The 19,986-nt window shown below is 43.4% G+C and overlaps 1 protein-coding gene across 2 annotated transcripts in view; it reads left to right on the top strand.

Moving 5' to 3' along the window:
* Positions 1-19,986, top strand: part of WIPF2 (WAS/WASL interacting protein family member 2) — a 31,458-nt gene that overhangs the window by 7,579 nt on the left and 3,893 nt on the right. For both annotated transcript variants that reach the window (XM_036407854.2, XM_036407857.2), the window contains exons 2-7: positions 9,539-9,670; positions 12,177-12,309; positions 12,946-13,062; positions 13,385-14,041; positions 17,303-17,509; positions 19,778-19,879. In XM_036407854.2, the coding sequence (XP_036263747.1) occupies positions 9,608-9,670; positions 12,177-12,309; positions 12,946-13,062; positions 13,385-14,041; positions 17,303-17,509; positions 19,778-19,879 (1,279 nt within the window). In that variant the 5' untranslated portion in view covers positions 9,539-9,607. The remainder of the gene's footprint in view (positions 1-9,538; positions 9,671-12,176; positions 12,310-12,945; positions 13,063-13,384; positions 14,042-17,302; positions 17,510-19,777; positions 19,880-19,986) is intronic.

Below are 19,986 nucleotides of genomic sequence, written 5' to 3'. Positions count from 1 at the left end.
TTTTGAAGAGGGAAAGAACATGGCTGCTTTGAAAAATTGAAGGCAGTCCCAGTGTGTTGGGAGCTTAGGGAGTGAAAAGCAGAGAGGGAAGAGGCAAGGCTTCAGGAGTATGAGCTGTCCAAAAATGAATAAATGGCTTAGTGAATTTTGAGTGCAACCTTTATGGTAGAGATTTAATTCTGTCAATTCTTCCCACAGATATTAGTTTACTGGTGTTAATGTTAAATCATTAATATAATAAATTTGATGCTTATATAGTGGAACAAGTTTTCTATAAGAATTTTCCTGGATAAATCCTATTTTAGTGTTGATTTTAAAAAAAAAAATTTTTTTTAGGTCCTGCAAATTAAACTTGTGTGGCTGGATTAGGTCTTAAGATTTTAGGTTTTTAGGAATTGGTTTAGATATTAGTGATTATTGGGGAACAATTGTTTTATTTTTAGTTTTAGAGAGAGAGAAGAAGTGGGTGGGGGGGACGTTGATTGGTTGTTCCACTTATTTTGCATTCACTGGTTGATTCTCATATGTCTCCTGACAAGGGATCTAACCTGCAACCTTGATATATGGGGACGACATTCAAATCAACTGAGCTACTAGGCCAGGGCCTGGGGAGCAATTCTTAGATTATGGGGATGATGGAGTGTTAGTTTGCTAAACCTACTCTTTAGAAAACAAAATCTACTTTTAGGGAACATTGACTATTTTTTTGGTAAGCCTTATGGGACTAGAGAAAGAGCACAGATGTTCTTATTATGAACTTGTGAATATAATAATCTGTCATACCCTTCATCTAGACTATATGTCTTAACGTGACACATGGCTCTTGTTGGACATACAAATGAATCAGTAGCCCAAGGGCCATTATGAAAAGCATGAAAGCATTTTTATCTGCAAGAATATTGACTTTTTTCAGAAATTACCGTACTCTTCCTTAAAGCCCAGATGAGTCTGTTTGATTTAGTACCTTTATTATGTAACTGGATCAGCTTGCCCTATTTTCATAACTTAAATTAGACTCTTGGTTTAGCTGCCCATCACTAGTGATCAAGGAATGAAAAATGTGCAAATTTTTCTAGCATTTCAGCCAGGAACATCTGTGTAAGGGTATTAGAGTGACAGAGAAGAGATTCCTCAACAATGAAAGTCATGGCTTTGTTAGTAGATTATCTGTGGTGAGTTGGGACTTAATATATTATCTTTGAAACGAGGCATGACACTTTTCTCCATGTGAAGTCTGGATCAACATTTCATGGAACATCTGTTTCAGTTTTCTTTCAGGCATTTTCATACTGGAGACTGTCATCACTGGATTTGCCTTACTTCTCACTGCTCTCAGTATATGTTTTCTTACTTTTACTAGAGGCCTGGTGCATGGATTTGTGTACCGGTGTGTTCCCTTGGCCTGGCCTGCGGGGATCAGCTAAAATCGGCTCTCCAACATCCCCCAAGGAGTCCCAGATTTTGAGAGGGCATAGGACTTCTAGTATGCATATAAGATCTTCAGTTAATTTCTTACCACCCTCTTCCCTCCCCCTTCCCTCTGAGATTCATCAGTCTGTTCCATGTTTCCATGCCTGTGTGTTGAATGTCAGCCCCTGGTGGTCAGTGTGTGTCATAGCTACTGGTTGAACGGTCAATTAGGAATATATATATATATGGTCTAGAGGCCCGGTGCATGAATCTGTGCACTGGTAGGGTCCCTCGGCCTGGCCTGCAGGATCAGAGGACCTTCATGCTGCTGAAGCCCAGCCTTACCTGCCAGCTCACTGGGCTCCAGCCTGCTGTCCATGACAATCTGTGAACAAAGTGGCAGGTGGCTGGGAAGGAACCTGAGCCCAGGCTGGGTGCCACGCTGCTCCTGCTCGTCCCAGCCCCGCCGTGCCTGCTCAGGCATGCAGTGGGCATGTCCATAGGAGAGGCTCCCGTGGCCACAGCTGTGCTCACCAGCCATCAACCTGGCGCCTGGTGCCCTTTGGTCAGCTGAGTGGCACTCCCGCTGTGGGAGTGCACTGACCACCAGAGGGCAGCTCCTGCGTTGAGCATCTGCCCCCCAGTGGTCAGAGCTACCAGCCGGCCGTCCTGTCACTTAGGCTTTAATATATATAGGTATTTGGGATGTGCTAATGCAGAATGACACATGGAAGCTGAGGGCTGGTAATATGATGAGATGTGGCTAGCCTGGAATGAGAAGAATTTTTGGTCATTAACTAGGTCTCAGCTCATCTTATCACCTTTTTTTTTTTTTTTTTAAACCATATTTTTATTTATTTTGAAGAGGAAGGGACAGGAGGAGAGAGATAGAAACATCAGTGATGAGAGAGAATCATTGACTGGTTGCCTCCTGCATGCCCCCCACTGGGGATCAAGTTTGAAATCCAGGCATGTGCCCTTGAATCAGCCAGGGCTTGTAATCACCTTTTAATCTAATTAATAGTTTCTTAGAATTTCTAAAGATGTTTCTTAACAGATATTAGTTATTTTTTGTTTTTGAGTTAGTACTTTAAAAACAAGTCCTAATAAGGGTCTCGGGTAACTGATTTGAAGACTTATCCCTCTATTTTTGTGCTTACCTTTACAATTAATTTTGGTCATGACCTGGAAGTTCCTCAGATATTTGACCTGTGGTGTAGGGTAAGCTCTGATGTGGTGAACATTGTTTGGTTACACCCACGTGGCAGAGATTCAGGTCACACTAGGCAGTCTGCTTCCATTAGCATTGAATTTAAGACTCACGTTCTAGAATCAAGTGTAATAGCTCAGGATCTCTTTAATGGTTCCAGGGGTTTCTAGCTAAATATCGGTACTGCATCTACCAGGCAATGTGGACAATCTCATCAAAAGTGAACATTTCCACTGTGCATATGTGTTTTTGCTTCTGTCTCCTGGCAGTCATTTGATGATCAATCTTGGTCTGTTCTGAATGGTCAGTTTCACTGTAATCCTTACACCCTTCCATTCACTGGCTGCCTTGGCAATGACATCACCAATCTTTTCTTGGAGACAGACCCAGGGGGCCATTCTTAGGAGTCAGGGCACCTCAGGGATATGCCTTTGATCCTGTTGGGGCAGACTTTAGTGGCATGGGTAGTGGAGGTGGCTTGTGTTGGATGAACCCAGACTCAGGATGACTGAAGAAAGTTGCGCCTAAGCCTCCTCTGAGCCAAAAGCCCAGAAGCTCAGAATTTTATGTATAAATATTTTTGTATGTTGTCACATTCTGTTTTGTTAACTTTGATTCCTACTTCCATATCAGAGGTTTTCTTCATATGCCTTCATATGTCTTTTTTTTTTCTTTTATATATATTTTATTGATTTTTTACAGAGAGGAAGAGAGAGGGACAGAGAGTTAGAAATATCGATGAGAGAGAAACATTGATCAGTTGCCTCCTGCACATCTCCTACTGGGGATATACCCACAACCAAGTACATGCCCTTGACCGGAATCGAACCCAGGACCCTTCAGTCTGCAGGCCAATGCTTCATCCACTGAGCCAAACTGGTTTTGGCAATATGCCTGGTAATTCTTTTTTTTTCTTCTTTTTTTTTTTTTGCATAATAATAAAAACTTTATTAAGTGCCTGCTATAGCTAAATGCTTTACATACATATTTTATCATCTTCACTAACACTTCTTTTTATGCCTGGTAATTCTTGTCTACCTGTTCATTTTTAAAAATGAGGCGCTTGTGCTGAGTATGGAGCCCTGGCTCATCCAGGGGTGGGCGCCACTTCAGAGTGATTGGTGGCTGGTCAGCTTCCCCAGAGAGGATCTCCACTCTGCCCGGGGAGCATAGGCTCAGCAGCGGTGTTTTTGGAGCCAAGGTAGAAAAGAGAGAAGGAGAGGAGAGGAAAAGGCAGATTTTTATTTGATCCCCCTATTTTCCGCTTGGCACTCCTGCCCTTAGCTGTGACTTGTGCCTTGGTTCAGAGGCCTTCTGATTCAACTTCTCCAATCTTCTGCCTGGCAGTATGGGCAAGGGAAAGGGGATGGAGGAATCTATTTCTTTTATGGATTTGTAACCAGTTCTACAGTTTTAGCCCCTCCTCTTTTCCTCCATCCAGAGCACATGTGTCAAACACAAGGCCCGCGGGCCAAATCCGTCCCGCCAGGCCTTGCAATGTGGCCCGCACTGCGCTGTCATCACTGCACTCCGCTGCGTTTCCATCACAATGACAGTTTATGACTGTTCAGTAAACCATTCGGCCCGCGATTTAGGCTGGATTTTAGATTTTGGCCCCTTCTCTGATTGAGTTCGACACCCCTAATCCAGAGGTACTAAGTGCCTCCAATTTCTGAGCTTTTTCTGGAATTCTGTGGTAGGAATCTGCTTCTTCCCACTGCAAGTGTTTAGCATTTTCCTTTCTGTAAAGTTATTTTATCACTAATGCTTCCGTTTTCCAGCTTCCAAAATTTTATTGATATCTCTCTTTCTGGTGTTTCTCCTTTCCTAGTTTCTTTGTTTTTATGTATGAGTTTTTGTTTGTTTATGTCTTTAAGAAAAAGATCTCTCAGCATAATTTTAATGATGTTTTATGATAAAAATGCATGCAGCATATTCTTGTTTAGCCAATATACTCATTAGCTTATTCTTTTTTTCCTTTTTTTCCTTTTTTTAGTATTATTTTATTCTTTGGCATATTTCTCATTTGAGTGATTTTTTTTAGTAGATTGCTGTCCTTGTTAATTTTATTTTTTGAAAATATATTTTATTGATTTTTACACAGAGAGGAATTGAGAGGGATAGAGAGTTAGAAACGTCGATAAGAGAGATTTATCGACCAGCTGCCTCCTGCACACCCTGGGGATGTGCCCGCAACCAAGGTGTACGTGCCCTTGACCAGAATCGAACCCGGGCCTTTCAGTCCACAGGCCGACGCTCTATCCACTGAGCCAAACTGGTTTCGGCTTATTAGCTTATTCTTGTGGCTAGCTATTCAGATAGTGTCTGTGCAGTTGATTACTAATACTCCTTTAGTATTTCCAGACTTCCTACCATCAAGAATTGTTGAATATAAATTCTCTCTCCTTGGAAACTTAGGACTTTAGAAGGTAAAAGATTAGGGCCCAGGGATCTCTTTGGTTTGTTTGTTTTTTAACAAATGCCTGAGGTTGTGTGTTGACTTCAGACAAGTTTGGAAATTGTTTTATAAGGTACTTCCAAAGATTCATTGCTATCTTAAATCTCCAAGGCAAACGCCTTGGGCTTCCTCTAATTTTGCTTTTGTATTCAGACTATGTTTTAGTCTGTATTGCTTTGGTCTGGATTTCTAAATTAGAATGTGTGTTCTTCATCTGATTAATTCCTCTCCTCTCTAGTTAAATGCTGGCTGATGGTAGTAACTTTGACCTTGTGTGACTCCATTTTTTAGCCAACATTTCTAAGTCCACTGGTTCCTGAGATGTGTGGGTGGGGAGGAAATATTAGTTATGAACATTGAGCTACTTTCTGCATTATTTCACTGTCCAAATCCAGGAATCTTTTTTTTTTTTTTTAAACACTTAAAGATTTTGTGGTAGTTGTTAATCTTCACCTAAGAATATTTTTTCATTTATTTTTAGAGAGAGTGGAAGGGAAGGGGAGACACACAGAGAAATATTGGTGAGAGAGAAACATTGATTGATTGCCTCCCACACAGGCCAACTGAGGCTGGGGTTTAAGCCTGCAACTAAGATATGTGCCTTTGACCAGACTCCACCCTTCAGTCTGCAGGCTGATGCTCTATCCATTGAGCCAAACTGGCTAGGGCTGCCATCACTTTAGATAAGAGGACTTGGCTCCTGGGTTACCCTGTATTTGGGGATAACCTGTGGTACCTAATATTTACCACATCGAGTAGTATGTGAATAAGTAGATTCCTGACTTTACATTTTTAGGGCTTTTAAAAAGTATCTTGGGACAAGAGGAAAGAGTCATGGAGAAAAGCTGAATTATTGGGATATATACTTATGTTTTTATTAGAGAAATTATATGTGAAAGGATTTCATCATGTAGTAATATATCATTGTTCTGCTTCCTTCCTTTTGTCTTCCAGGGTTATGTGCTGCTTGTAACTGAAAAATCATTGATCTAAAGAATAAAACATCCAGATTTAGTTGTAGATTTTCAGTTTAAATATTCACAGTGGGTATGTGATTTTTTTATACTTGTTGGACAATCAGATTTGCTGCATAGTTGAATTGTCCATGATTGAAAAATGCCTGCAGTTGGAAATACAATTCCCCCAACCCCTCTTCATGGAGTAACCTTGAAATTTTAATTAATTCCATCGTGATAGAAATCTGTTTCACCAGAGGTTTGACTGAATTGAATTTCAAGGGGGAGGTAGCGCCTTCTCCATTGAGAGGAGAGTGCTGAGGACTATTTTCACATTATACAAAGCCTTCGGGGGTGCGGAGGGTAGTAGACTTTGTATAACATGGAAGTTATTCGTCTGTTTCCTTGTATTTTAAACCAAAAATACAAGTGGAGACCCTCTACTGCAATCTGCCATAGAACACATGGAGGGTGTTCATAATTCTGTGTTGACATCAGTTCCCATGTAATTATAGGGATCTGTTTGGCTCCTGCTGTTGGTTAGTCTCCTAGAGTGGCATGTGAATACTCTTAGGTACCTTCTGGCTCTTCTCCCAGGTCCCGGTTCTTTAGCTTAGGAGCTGGGTGCCATTACCACTGTGGTAATGGGCTCCTGCCTCTCATGCTGTACTGCTGCTCAGAGCAAAGTTGAAGGGCAGGTCAACAGGAAGGCAGATTATCATCAGGTAACTTTTAACTCTGGAAAGCTTCCAGTTGGTACATAGGTCCCTAGTTGTGCTTAAACCAGAAGATCAAGAGCAGTCTGGGATTAATGAAATCACTGATTGAACTTATGGTTTCCTGTAGGTGTGAAGCTGTTGGTTCCTTTAGACTTCTGAGTATTATAGGCATGTAAAATGGAGAAGGATACTATTGTACTTTTGGATTTGGAGGCCTCCAATTTCATTTTCTGCCACTCTTTTCACTGTATTCTAACTACCCTGGCCTCCTCACTAGTTCTCCAACTCACCAAGCTCATCCCCATCTCAGTGGCTTTTCACTTGCTGTTAATTCTTTTTGGAATGCTCTTCTCTTAAATGGTCATAGAACTTGCTCTGCTCATGGAGACACTTCTTTGATGAGCCATCCACTCATCTCTGGCCTCCTCTCCCAGCACTTCTATCTAAAGAACACTATATTTCACCCTGTCCCTACATTCCCCCGTGGTGGTTTTCTGATGTGTGTGTTTTACTTATCAGCAACTGAGATAATGAGATTATATTTGTTTCTTATTTCTCTCTTCCACTAGAATGTAAGCCCAAGATTGTAGAAACTTGTTCAGCTTCTAGAACAGGATTTATTCATCTCAGCATTATTAGTAGTATTAAATATTTTCATTGATTTCAGAGAGGAAGGGAGAGGGAGAGGGAGAGATAGAAACATCGATGATGAGAGCACAACCTCTTTTTTTATATATATCTACTGATTTCTAATCTGATATTACTAATACATTGTGAATGGCTTGTCATTTCATTAAATGGTTAATGATATCATTAAAATATTTTTACTGTACTAAAACTATGGGAAAAATTAGAGAATATCAATAAACATAGAAAATGTTACAAGTATAACTTTTGTTAACATTGATTGGCTGCCTCCTGTACACCCCCACACTGGGGGGTCGAGCTCACAACCCAGGCATGTGCCCTGACTGGGAATTGAACCATGACCTGATGGTTTATAGATTGACACTCATCCACTGAGCCTCACCAGCTGGGCAACCTCAACATTATTGACATTTTAGCCTGGATAATTCTTTGTTGGGAGGAGAGAGCTGTCCTGTGTATTATAGAAGGTTTAGCAGCATCCTGTTTCCTGTCCACTAGATGCCAGTAGCATCCCTCATTGTTGTCATTGCTAAATGTCTCCTGGGGGACAAAGTCACCCAGCTGAGAACCACTGTTACAGAACAACTAGAGGCCTGGTGCACGAAATTTGTGTGTGTGGGGGAGTGTCTTCCCTCAGCACAACCTGCACCCTCTCGCAGTCTGGGCCCCTTGTTCCTTACTGCCCACCTCACTGCTCTTTACTGCTTGGCTTGCTCCTCCTTAGCGCTGCCACGGAGGCAGAGAGGCTCCACCACGCCTCTGCTACACTCACCAGTCGCCAGTCGTGAATTTGGCTTTTGGCTGAGCGGCACTCCCTCGTGGGAGCACACTAATCACCAGGGGGCAGCTTCTGCATTGAGCATCTGCCCCCTGGTGGTCTGTGCGCATCATAGCGACCGGTCATTCTGGTTGTTAAGCTATAAAGGTTGCTCAGGCTTTTATTATCTAGTTAGATGCTTTGGCATCTGGCGGGTGCTCAATAAATATTTACTGGATGGTAGGTGAATTCATGAATGAATTCAGCAAGTTAACAAATTTTAGAACACTGAACTATATGCATAGCCTCATGTTTCTGTAGATACCGATTCTTCTGTTTCTGACACATTGATCCACTACACACCTATTAGAATGCCCAAAATCTAAAGCACTGACAACACCACATACTGACAAGGATTGCCCTTGGGAATGCAGAATGGTACAGACACTTTGGAAGGCAGTTTGACAGTTTATTACCCTGTGGTCCAGCAATCATGCTCCTAGGTATTTTCTCAAATGAGCTGAAAACTTATGCCCACACAAGTACATTTATAGCTGCTTTATTTATAATTGCTAACATTGGAAGCAACCAAAACATCCTTCAGTAGGTGAATGGATAAATAAATTGAGGTACACCCAGTGGAATATTATTCAGCGCTAAAAACAAATCAGCTATCCAGTCCTGAAAATACGTGGAAGAAACTTAAATGTCTAAGTAAAGGAAGCCAGTCTGTAAAGGCTACCTGTTACGATTCCAACTATATGACATTTTGGAAAAGGCAATTCTCTAGAGACAATAGATAAGTGGTCACCAGAGGTTGGGGGGAAGGATAGTTGAATAGATGGATCACAAATTATTTTAGGGCAGTGAAACTCTTCCGTGATACTACAGTAGTGGGTAGTTGGCATTGTCCATTTGTCACAACCCATAGAATGTACACCAGGAGTGGACTCCAATGTGAACTGTGGACGTTGGGTGATAATGAGGTGTCAGTATGGATTCCGTTGTAACAAAGGGACCCCTGCAAGGGGTAGGTAGTTGGGGATGCTTGTGTGTGTGTGTTGAGGGGGGGAGGGTGCAAGGTATATGGGTGCTGTTTGTACTTTCCGTTCAGTTTTGCTTTGAACCTAAAAAAATAAAATTTATTAATTAAAAATATTAAAAAGAATAATAGGCACCAGAGACTATATGTGCCTTACAAAACCTAAAATATTTATTATCTGGCCTTTTATAGAAAAAGTTGACCAAGCCCTGGACTATATCACAGTGGAACTAGTAAATGAGATGCTTAATTTCCCTGGTGTCAGGCCCAGTCCCCTTGTTCTTCTGATACTCTGTCCGTAATGGCAAAGTTCTCATGAACTTTTATTTCATTTGCAGGTATATGAGTGACCTAAAGCTGCAAATTAAAACGGAGAGAGAGCAGTGCCAACTGCGAGCTGGGCAAGGATGCCAATTCCTCCTCCCCCTCCACCCCCTCCTGGTCCTCCTCCACCTTCCACTTTTAATCAGGTGGGTAACCCTTCCACCCAGCTATCTCAAAACCTTAATGGGAATTTAATGCTTCCTGGTATAAGCCATACCGTACTCTCAAAGGTACTCTCAAAGACTTGCGGTGCAGGAAGATGGAGAATAAACAAGTCAAGTCTTATCAATTAGTTCTGGTTTTTGAGAGGTCTTCTGAGGATCATAATAGCTTCTTGTTTTCTTAACTTGGTTCAGTCTAAGTGGATATTTGGACAGGTGGCATCAGAGTAGGAACTGATGTTTTCCTCCTAAAACTTTGTTCTTAAAGGTCAGTACATCATTTCTTTGGCATCTCTGAGAAAAGGAGTAGCAATTTCTGGTGGATGATTCTTTGCTACCATTTCATCCTCTCCAAATCAGTTCTTTTAAAACCAAATCCATCAAGTCTAACACTTCATCAAGAAAAAAAGGAGTTTATGGAATGTATTAGTAAAAAGACTTAAAGTGTCAGTAATGGGATGTTTAAAACCAGTGGAACAGGGAGAGAATCCCTCAGGGCCGATTGGCAGCCCGATACCAGCAGTGGGTGTGAGTGGTGGCTCCGGTGCCAGTGCCGGCTGCGGGTGCGAGTGGGGCTGTTGCTGGCAGCAGATGTGAGAAGTGGCTGTCAGCCCCAATCGCCCTTCAGGAGCTGGGGGAGGTGGAGAATCCTTGAGGGGTGATCAGGGCCAGCGCAGGCAGCAGGTGTGAACGCCGGGTAGGACTGCAGTGCATGCACATAACCAACAGAGGCTCACCCCTGGTCTGGCCCCCTCCCCCCTCCTTTCCCGCCATCTGCTCCACCATCCACCACTGTTGATGCCCGCCATGTTTCACGCATGCCCCCTGGTGGTCACTGCACATCATAGTGTCCGGTTGTTCAATTGTTCTGCCATTCAGTTTATTTGCATATTAGCTTTTTATTATATAGGAGATTATGGGAAAACTAGAAAATACAGATTAACATAAATAATGCTTACCAGAAGTTAACTGTTGCTAGTATCAGTGTGTATCTTTCCAGAAATTTGCTGTGTGTGGGTTTCTCTTCCAAATGAAATCTAGCTACTATGCATTGAACTTTTATGTTTTGTCTTGTTAATCCTCACCTGAGGATATTTTTCCATTGACTTTTAGAGTGGTAGGGACGGGAGAGACAGAGAGAGAGAAACTTTAATGTGAGACAGACACTTCATTGGTTGCCTCCCATATGCTCCCTGACCAGGGCTGGGAACCTGAGAACAAGTCTACAACCTAGGTACATGCCCTCAACCCTTTAGTCCAAGGGCCTATGCTCTATCCACTGAGCAAAACCAGATAAGGCCATTGAGCTGTTATTATGCACCAGTACTGCTAGGCTCTTGAAAAGTATTGTCATTTCTAAAAACTACCTTGTGAGATAAGTTCTTTCTCAGAGAGGAAAGGAGAGGGAAAGAGAGATAGAAACATCAGTGATGAGAAAGAATCATTGACCGGCAGCTTTTTGCAAGCCCCTCACTGGGGATTGAGCCAGCAGCCCAGGCCTGTGCCCTGACTGGGAATCGAGCTGTGATCTTCTGGTTCATAGGTTGACACTCAACCATGGAGCATACCAGCTGGGTTCTTTAATTTCTTTTACATAGTGTTGTTCATATTCTTTGCTTATTATCCTGTTGATTCCTAAGTCATCTTTGTATGTTAACGCTCTATAGATTTAGAACACTTACATTTGTCACAGATGATCTTTCCTTCCAGTTTATTTGCTTCCTGTTTATTTGCTTCCTGTTTATTTGCTTCCTGTTTATTTGCTTCCTGTTTATTTGCTTATATTCCTAATAAATAATTTGTAGTAAACAAATATGTTGATCTTTTACTTCTTTTCTTTCCCTGTATTTTAGTTGTCATGTTTAGAATGTTCTTCCCTTAGCAAATTTTTAAATATAGTACTTTTGTAGTTTTTACACTGAAATATTGTAATTCAGCTAGAATTGTTTGAGAATAAGCTGTGAGGAAGGACTGTATTTAACTTTATTTTTCCCCAAAAAAATTCCCAGTTGTTATTAACATCTTGTATTTAATAATCTATTCTTTTTTTATTTCTTATATAGATCTGGGCCATTATCTTGCTGTCTGTCCCTGTGCGCCTGTTGTAGTTCATCATAGCCTGTTTCAACATTTAAATGAGATAATGAAAGTAATGTGCTTAGCACAATACCTAACACCTAGCAGGGGTTCAGTAGATGTTTGCCTTGATGATGCTGATACATCTAAAGCATCTAACACACAAGCCTTGTGCATTAGGTATTAAGTATGAGTTGCAGGCCTCCAGTTAGAGACATCTGAATGGGAGGTACAGTAGGAGCAGAAGGACTAACAAGATGGTGATGTACATTACCATTGCGGATGTGTGGCATATATATTTGATTCAGTTAGACAGGCGTCTCCTGGAACCCTCAGTTCGGCTTAAGGCGTTATCCCAAGCTTGTGATGAAGGGGACTGTTTATGGTGAACTTCTCTACATTGCTCTTCCCCCAGGGAAACACAGAGCAGATCAAGCTGAGCCGAGATGAGCAGCGGGGTCGAGGCGCCCTCTTACAGGACATCTGCAAAGGGACCAAGCTGAAGAAGGTGACCAACATCAATGACCGGAGCGCTCCCGTCATTGAGAGTGAGTCTAGCCTAGGACTGATTTGGAAACTTGGCTGGGCTGTCATTTTTATTGCTGGGTCTTGAGTGGGCGAGTTTTTTCCCGTCCCTAAGGAACATCTTTTTGACCTTTGGGAAGCATTCTCAGTAAGACTGCCAGCTCCTACTCTCACTAGTGTTACTTATGCTTGTCAGGGCACATCCCTGGCTGTTCTCTGAGGAGACCACTACAGGCCTAAAAACTGCTCAGCTGAAGCCAATGGTGATTTCATAATTGCTGCAAGTGTCCATTCTGAAAGGCCACTGGAGGGTTTGCTCACACCTGTGTCCCTGGCCACTAGCCCCCTTATAATCCCAGACTGAGAGCAGAGCCCAAAGAACTCTGTTGAATATGTCTTTATCCAGGTTATCCTTCTGGCCCATCCAAATAAGGGAAGACTGGCTCCTTGTTTCTTTCGTAGTTTTTCTCTCATCACAGCCAGGATTTTCGTCCCTTCATGAAGCTGTGGCACAGAGAGGCTTCACTTTTATTTCTTGAATGGAAAGGCAAAAGCAAGATTGATTTGTTTACAAGTTAGAACCCAAATAGAGGAGGAGTTTCTCCTCAGGATTAACTTGATCACCATTTGAAATGACAGCTCTAATGTATGCTTTCCAGAACCCAAAGGAAGTGGTGGTGGTTATGGCTCTGGAGCAGGTGCCCTGCAGCCCAAGGGAGGTCTCTTCCAAGGAGGAGTGCCGAAGCTCCGCCCTGTGGGAGCCAAGGACGGTTCAGGTATCTGAGAAGTACTTTCTTACATTTCCCAAGTGCGTGCATTTCCTTCCGGTCCCAGGTGTTCATCTGGGGTTGAGGAATGTGGTAGAAGGGGGAGGAAGGAAAGGGAGCAGAAGTGGAGTTACAGAGTATATTAAAGCAAAGGCATTACATAAAAACGTATTCATTTATATCAGCAATATTTGTTAACGGGCCAGATAAAACCTGGTCCTATACAAATACTTCCCTCCGCTGTGCAGGTAATGAGGCTGGGTGACTTAGAGATGCTAGCCAGCAGCCCTCCAGCCCTGCTGACCCAGTGTGCTGTCTGGTCTGTCTGCAGAGAACCTCGCTGGTAAGCCAGCCCTGCACGTTCCCAGTTCTCGAGCTGCTGCCCCAAGGCCTCCCGTGTCTGCAGCCAGTGGGCGCCCTCAAGATGACGCAGACAGCGGCCGAGCCTCCCTCCCGGAACTGCCCCGGATGCAGAGACCTTCATTACCGGACCTCTCTCGGCCTATCACCACCAGCAGTCCGGGCATGAAGCACAGCTCCTCTGCCCCTCCTCCGCCACCACCAGGGCGGCGTGCCAACGCACCCCCTGCACCTCTGCCTATGCACAGCAACAAAGCCCCCGCCTACAACAGAGAGAAACCCCTGCCGCCCACCCCCGGACAGAGGCTTCACCCTACTCGAGACGGACCTCCTGCCCCACCCCCAGTCAAACCACCTCCTTCCCCTGTGAATATGAGAACGGGACCAAGTGGCCAGTCTCTGGCCCCTCCGCCGCCGCCTTACCGGCAGCCTCCAGGGGTCCCCAATGGGCCCTCTAGTCCCACTAATGAGTCGGCCCCTGAGCTGCCACAGAGACACAATTCTTTGCATAGGAAGACACCAGGGCCCGTCAGAGGCCTAGCACCTCCGCCGCCTACTTCAGTCTCCCCTTCTTTACAGAGTACCAGGCCGCCCCCCCCAGCCCGCGAGCCCCCCAGTCGGGGAGCCGGTAAGTGCCTGCAGACACGTCTCTTTTTCCTAACACACTGGGAGTTGACTTCTTTTCTCTTCACTCTTTCCCCCAGAGCCCTCCTTTAGTGATTGGAGATAAGAATCCACTTACTCATTCAACAGGTTTATTGAGTGCCTTTTTGTGAGTCAGACTTTATTGTTGGGAAAATAGCAATAAATAGAAAATGTAAAAAAAAAAAAATCCTGTTCTATGATATAGTCAAATAAATTAGTAAAAAATATATTTAAGCCCTAGCCGATTTGGTTCAATGGGTAGAGTGTCAGCCTATGGACTGAAAGGTCCCAGGTTCAATTCCGGTCAAGGGCACATGCCCGGGTTGTGGGCTTGATTCCCCAGGAGAGGTGTGCAGGAGGCAGCCAATCAATGATTCTCTCTTATTATTGATGTTTCTATCTCCCCCTCTCCCTTCATCTATAGAATTAATAAAAATATATTAAAAATATATATTAGTCTGTAAATACATAACATGAGAAATACAAAGCAAGAAGGGGGATACGATAAACTGGGGTGGGGTGATGATATTTCCAATTGCAGGGGTGGGGATGAGGTTAGGGTCAGGGAAGGCCTTACTAGTAAAGCAACAATTTGGTAAAGACTGAAGACAGAATGAGAATAAGCTAAGCAGGCACTGAGAGCAGCAAATGCAAAGACATTGAGACAAGACTAGGATGAGTGAGGAGAAGAGTGGCAGAACATAGGGTCAGAAAGCTAGATTTCCACGGGAGAACATTGTAAGACTTTATGAAGACTTAGGGTTTTACTTTGTTTAATACTGGAAGCCACTGGAGGGGTTGGTACAGAGAAGTAGCATATATTTACCTTTAAAAAGGTCAGCTTAGTCAAGATGGTGTGGTTCAGTGGTTGAGCATTGTTGACCTGTGAACCAGGAGATCATGGTTTGTTTCCCGGTCAGGGCACAAGCCCAGGTTGTGGCTTGATCCCCAGTGAGCAGAAGGCAGCCAATAAATTATTCTCTCTCATTATTGAAGTTTCTATCCCTCTCTTCCTTCTCCCTTCCCCTCTCTGAAGTCAATAAAGACATATTTAAAAAAATAAAAATATCAGCTTTTATGTTGAGAACAGACTGCAGGAAGACAGGTGGCAAAAAGATGCCACTTATGAAGCTATTGCAAGAAACTGGGCAGGTGGGTAGGACCACAGCGGGTTTGGGGGAAGATACTCGGTTTTGAACAACTCAAGTTTGAGATGCCTGTTAGACTTTCAAGAGGAAATTATTAATTGGCTATCAACTCAGAAGTTCAGGGGAGAGGTCTGGGCTAGAGAGAGAAATGTGAACGATCTTGAAAACGATGTGCTGAGTGAGATCACCCAGGTAGAGTATAGAGAAGAGGTCTAAGTCGGGGGGCCCTCCTAGATTAGAGGTCAGAGAGATGAAGACTGCCAAGCAGGACAAGCTGAGAAAGAGCCCCTCGTGAGGAAGGAAGGAGGGAAAGGAAGAAAGTGATGGAGAAATTCCAAGATTGAGTGAGCCAAAACTCCTGGATATGAGAAAGCCCCAGGCAGCTGTCCTAGTCTCCCTCACTGTCTGCTTTCATGCTATTTTGTAAAGAGAATACACAATCTCATCTACTTCTTCTAGGGTTGTGTCCAGTGCTACAGCTAGGTCAGTTAAGTTGAAGCCCGAGATGACATTGGTCTCAGCAATATGGGATTCATTTTGGGGGACTCCAAACAACATGGGATCTTTTTGGGTATTAGTGCAGTGGTGGAGGAAAGGTGAAAGTAAAAGTCTAATTGGAATGAGTTCACAAATGCAGGAATAAGAGAGGCCTTGGAGATAAAAATATGGAAATCCCTTAAGGGAGTTGGGGAGCGTTGATCTATGAACCAGGAGATCATGATTGGTTTGTAGGTCAGGGCACAGGCCCGGGTTGTGGCTTGATCCCCAGTGGGCAGTGGGAGTGTATGTGTGTACAGGAGGCAGCCGATGAATGATTCTCTTTCATCACTGATGTTCCTCTCTTTCTCCCTCTCCCTTCCTCTCTGATATCAATAAAAATATATATATTTTTAAAAAGTGACATCCCTATAAATGCTTTGGGAGACCAAAGTAGGGGGAGTTTGGAATAGAGTAGATTGCTTTGGAAAAGCCTTGAGAAGAGGAAACTTGAGTTGAGCCTTAAAGGATAGCTAGGATTTGGTAGTAAAGGAAGGGGGATGGCGTTTCCAAGTATTGGGGAGGAGTCACAAGAGCAATGCATATGTAATTTGGTTTATTCAGCAAAGGTTGATTGAATGCCTACCATGTGCTGTACATTTGGTTGTGTTGGGTGCTTAGATGAATGGACGATGCTCTGACTTTGATGAATATACAGTATACTGGGAGGTGGCACATCTAATGAATACATATAATACAATATAGTAGAATGGTTGAGATACAGAGGTGACAGTGGGAGTGCAGACAAGGGGTGATACAGAGGTGACAGTGGGAGTGCAGACAAGGGGTACCTAACCCAGCATAGAAGTCAAGAAAGGAAGAGGAGAACTGGCTGGCATGGCTTAATGGTTAGAGCATTGGCCCACATACCACAGGTTGTGGGTTTGATTCCAGGTCAAGGGTACATACCTGTGTCCAAGTGCCTGCAGGAGAGAGGCAACCAGTGGATGTATATCTCACATCAGTGTTTCACTTTCTCTCTACCTCACTCCCTTCCACTCTCTGAAAAGCAATGAAAAAAAACATACTCGGGTGAGGATTAACAAAAAGAAAGAAAGAAAAAAAAGGAAGGAAGAGTACAAGGTGAGATCAGACTCACTGAGGTAATGGGTTACTGTATAAAAAAGGAGGATAATTGGGGGAAACCCAATTGGATTGGAAGCTAAGAGTTTGAAACTTTATGATGTAGGAACTGCAGAGCTCTTGAAAAAGTTTGAGCAAAGTTTGGGGAGATGAGTGAGTTGACGGTGCACACAGTGGATTCGTACAAGAGATTAGAAGCAAAAAGAACATTTGGGAGGCTTTTTGCAGTAGAACAGACTAAGTATGAGACAGCCCTAAATTACCATTGTGGAGGAAGACATGGAAAAGCAAGGCAAAAATCAAGAATACAGAGAGTTCTTAACTCACTGTCGTGGAAAATGAAGAAGAGTCATGCATTTCTTCTGAACTTTGGTAGAGCAGGGATGGGAGGAGAGTGAATATGATGTTTAACATGGTGCTCAGAGGCTCACACAGCCTATACAGCCAGACCTAACTGCTTCGGATTTTAATTGCAGCTCCTCCACCCCCACCACCCATGATCCGAAATGGTGCCAGGGATGCTCCCCCTCCCCCACCACCATACCGACACGGGTCAGAACCTCTGAACCGGGGGAAGCCCCCACCTCCGCCCTCCAGGACGCCAGCTGGGCCGCCACCTCCTCCTCCCCCACCCTTGAGGAATGGCCACAGAGATTCCATTACCACTGTCCGGTCTTTCTTGGGTGAGTAGCTAGCTGTTGTAGTCTCATAGTTCCTGTGGTGACCTGATTCCAGTAGAATGGGAATGGTCGCTTATATCTGTTGTTCACAGCAGTTTCTCTCCTGACTTTACATCTGACTTCTATAATAATTCCTATCCATTGATGTTCCTTCCCTTTTGCAAATTGTAAGCATGGGTTGCTTTGGGCTAGACTGAAGTAAAATCAGCAGGTGTCATGCTAACTCTAAAGCCATTCTCTTGCTCCCTAAGGATCATTAGGTGTGATTACCTTTAAGTCAGAGACTTCATCTTCTTCAGGATTACTCAGGCAGGAAGTGAGTATTCCCCTAGGAAGGAAAGCTCCTTTCTGGCCCTTTAAAAACAAAATAAACCTTCTTTCCAATTTGGGCCTGGCATAACGGCTCCCACAAAGAAGGGGGCAAGAAGAGGGCCCCTTCTGCCATCAGAGTTAGTGACCCATCATCATTCACAAGCACGTCCATGAAGTGAGTTTCAAGAAGCACTCGAAGAGATGCAAACATCTGCCATGAAGGAGATGGAACTCCGATGTACACAGTGATACTAGGCTTAAAGCTGCCTGAGCCAAAGGGATAAGGAATGTCCCTACCATAGTGAGGAGAAGATTCACCACGCAGTCTCTGGATGTCCGTTACCTACATACCTGTCACCGCTTTTAAAAATCTACAGTTAATGTGCATGAGTACTCACTGCTGATTGTTGAAGAAAATTATAAAACTGCCGAAACCGGTTTGGCTCAGTGGATAGAGTGTCAGCCTGCGGACTGAAGGATCTCGGGTTCGATTCTGGTCAAGGGCATGTACCTTGGTTGCGGGCACATCCCCAGTAGGGGGTGTGCAAGAGGCAGCTGATCGATGATCCTCTCTCATCGATGTTTCTAATTCTCTATCCCTCTCTCTTCCTCTCTGTAAAAAATCAATAAAATAGATATTATACAAAAAAGTTATAAAACTGCCACACACAAAAATCCCAGTATGTAGACAATATTTACCTAGTAATCCAAAGCCACTAACTAGCTGGTATTACTTTAAGGAAGTTGCTTCACTCTCTGGGCCTCACTTCCCTTAGCTATGAAATGAGGTTGACTAAATCAGGAGTGTGTCAGATTAACTCTTCAAGGTTATCAATGAATCTTAGGCCTCACCTAAGATAATTTTTTTAACCTATCTCTCTAACTCGAATTTCATCTCGTTAACTTCTTTAGTTATTTATTCTTAAAATCTTTATTGTTGAAAGTATTAAATATGTCTCCCTTGGCCCCCATGGATCCCTTCTAGCCCAGCCCTCACCCCAGGCCTTCACCACCCTATTGACTGTGTTCATGGGTTATCCAAACCAAAGGTATCATTAGACTCCAGGGAAGATCTGTACAGTCCCTTTCAGACCTAACACTCTTGTCTACCCTTGCTCTAGTGTATTCTGATTAGGTGGGCCAGGGTTTTTGCTTTAAAGATCAAGTCCTTTGGAATGTCATCCAGCCACACCCATAGAGCATTTGAGCCTTCTTACGGAGGGGCCATGGAAGGTGGCACAGGGGCCATGAGGTGTTGTGTTGCAGAATTACATGAGGATAACCTGGGCCAAAAGGGAATTATCTGGTCAGAACTCTCACTCATTGGTGACAAATATTCCCATTTTAGGTTAATTTCTACCAATTTGTAGATTCAGTTCCATTGGTATTCCATGGTGATAGTATCTAAGGGGCTGTTAAAGAATTATATTTTTTCTCTTCCCATTCAAACAGCTGTGCTCCTTTCCTGTTACATGCCTGATTTTTGGTGGAAATATTTTTAAAAACCAAGTCAAGCCTTAGCCGGTTTGGGTCAGTAAATAGAGCATCAACCTGAATCGAATCCAGGTTCGATTCCAGTCAAGGGCATATACCTCAGTAACAGGCTCCTCCCCGGCTGGGCCCGGCAGGAGGCAACCAATCCATGTGTTTCTCTCATCGTTTCTGTCTTTCCCTCTCCCGCTCTCTCTAAAAATAAATGGAAAAATATCCTCGAGTGAAGATTAACAAAACAAACAAAACAACCAGGCCAAAGACTAATCCCTTAATGTAGAGAGCCTTTGAGCACATCTTCTGGGCATACAAGGCACATAGAGCAATGCTGTCCTTAGAAACCTTGGTTTCGTGGGCAAGGCAGGCCCTCACGTACATCAGAATGAATGGAGACCAAAAAGGGGAGGGTGAGAAGTGGTACAGAGGGCCAGAAGGGTGATATGAATTAATATTCTGTTTCTTTTGTAGATGATTTTGAGTCAAAGTATTCTTTCCATCCAGTAGAAGACTTTCCTGCTCCAGAAGAATATAAACACTTTCAGAGAGTATATCCCAGCAAAACAAACCGAGGTGAGACGAGTAGTCATGAAGGTTTTTCCATAATTGCATAAAAAAAAAGAATCAGTGTTCTTTTCTTAGAAATGTTCTTAAAGTTTGTTTCTCCTCATCTTCATTTT

Source organism: Pipistrellus kuhlii, unplaced genomic scaffold, assembly GCF_014108245.1.
Source record: "Pipistrellus kuhlii isolate mPipKuh1 unplaced genomic scaffold, mPipKuh1.p scaffold_m20_p_37, whole genome shotgun sequence".
In the NCBI taxonomy this organism is placed as follows: domain Eukaryota; kingdom Metazoa; phylum Chordata; class Mammalia; order Chiroptera; family Vespertilionidae; genus Pipistrellus; species Pipistrellus kuhlii.
The sequence above is the reverse complement of the archived record's forward strand: the minus strand, read 5'-3'. Positions and strand labels throughout refer to the sequence as shown.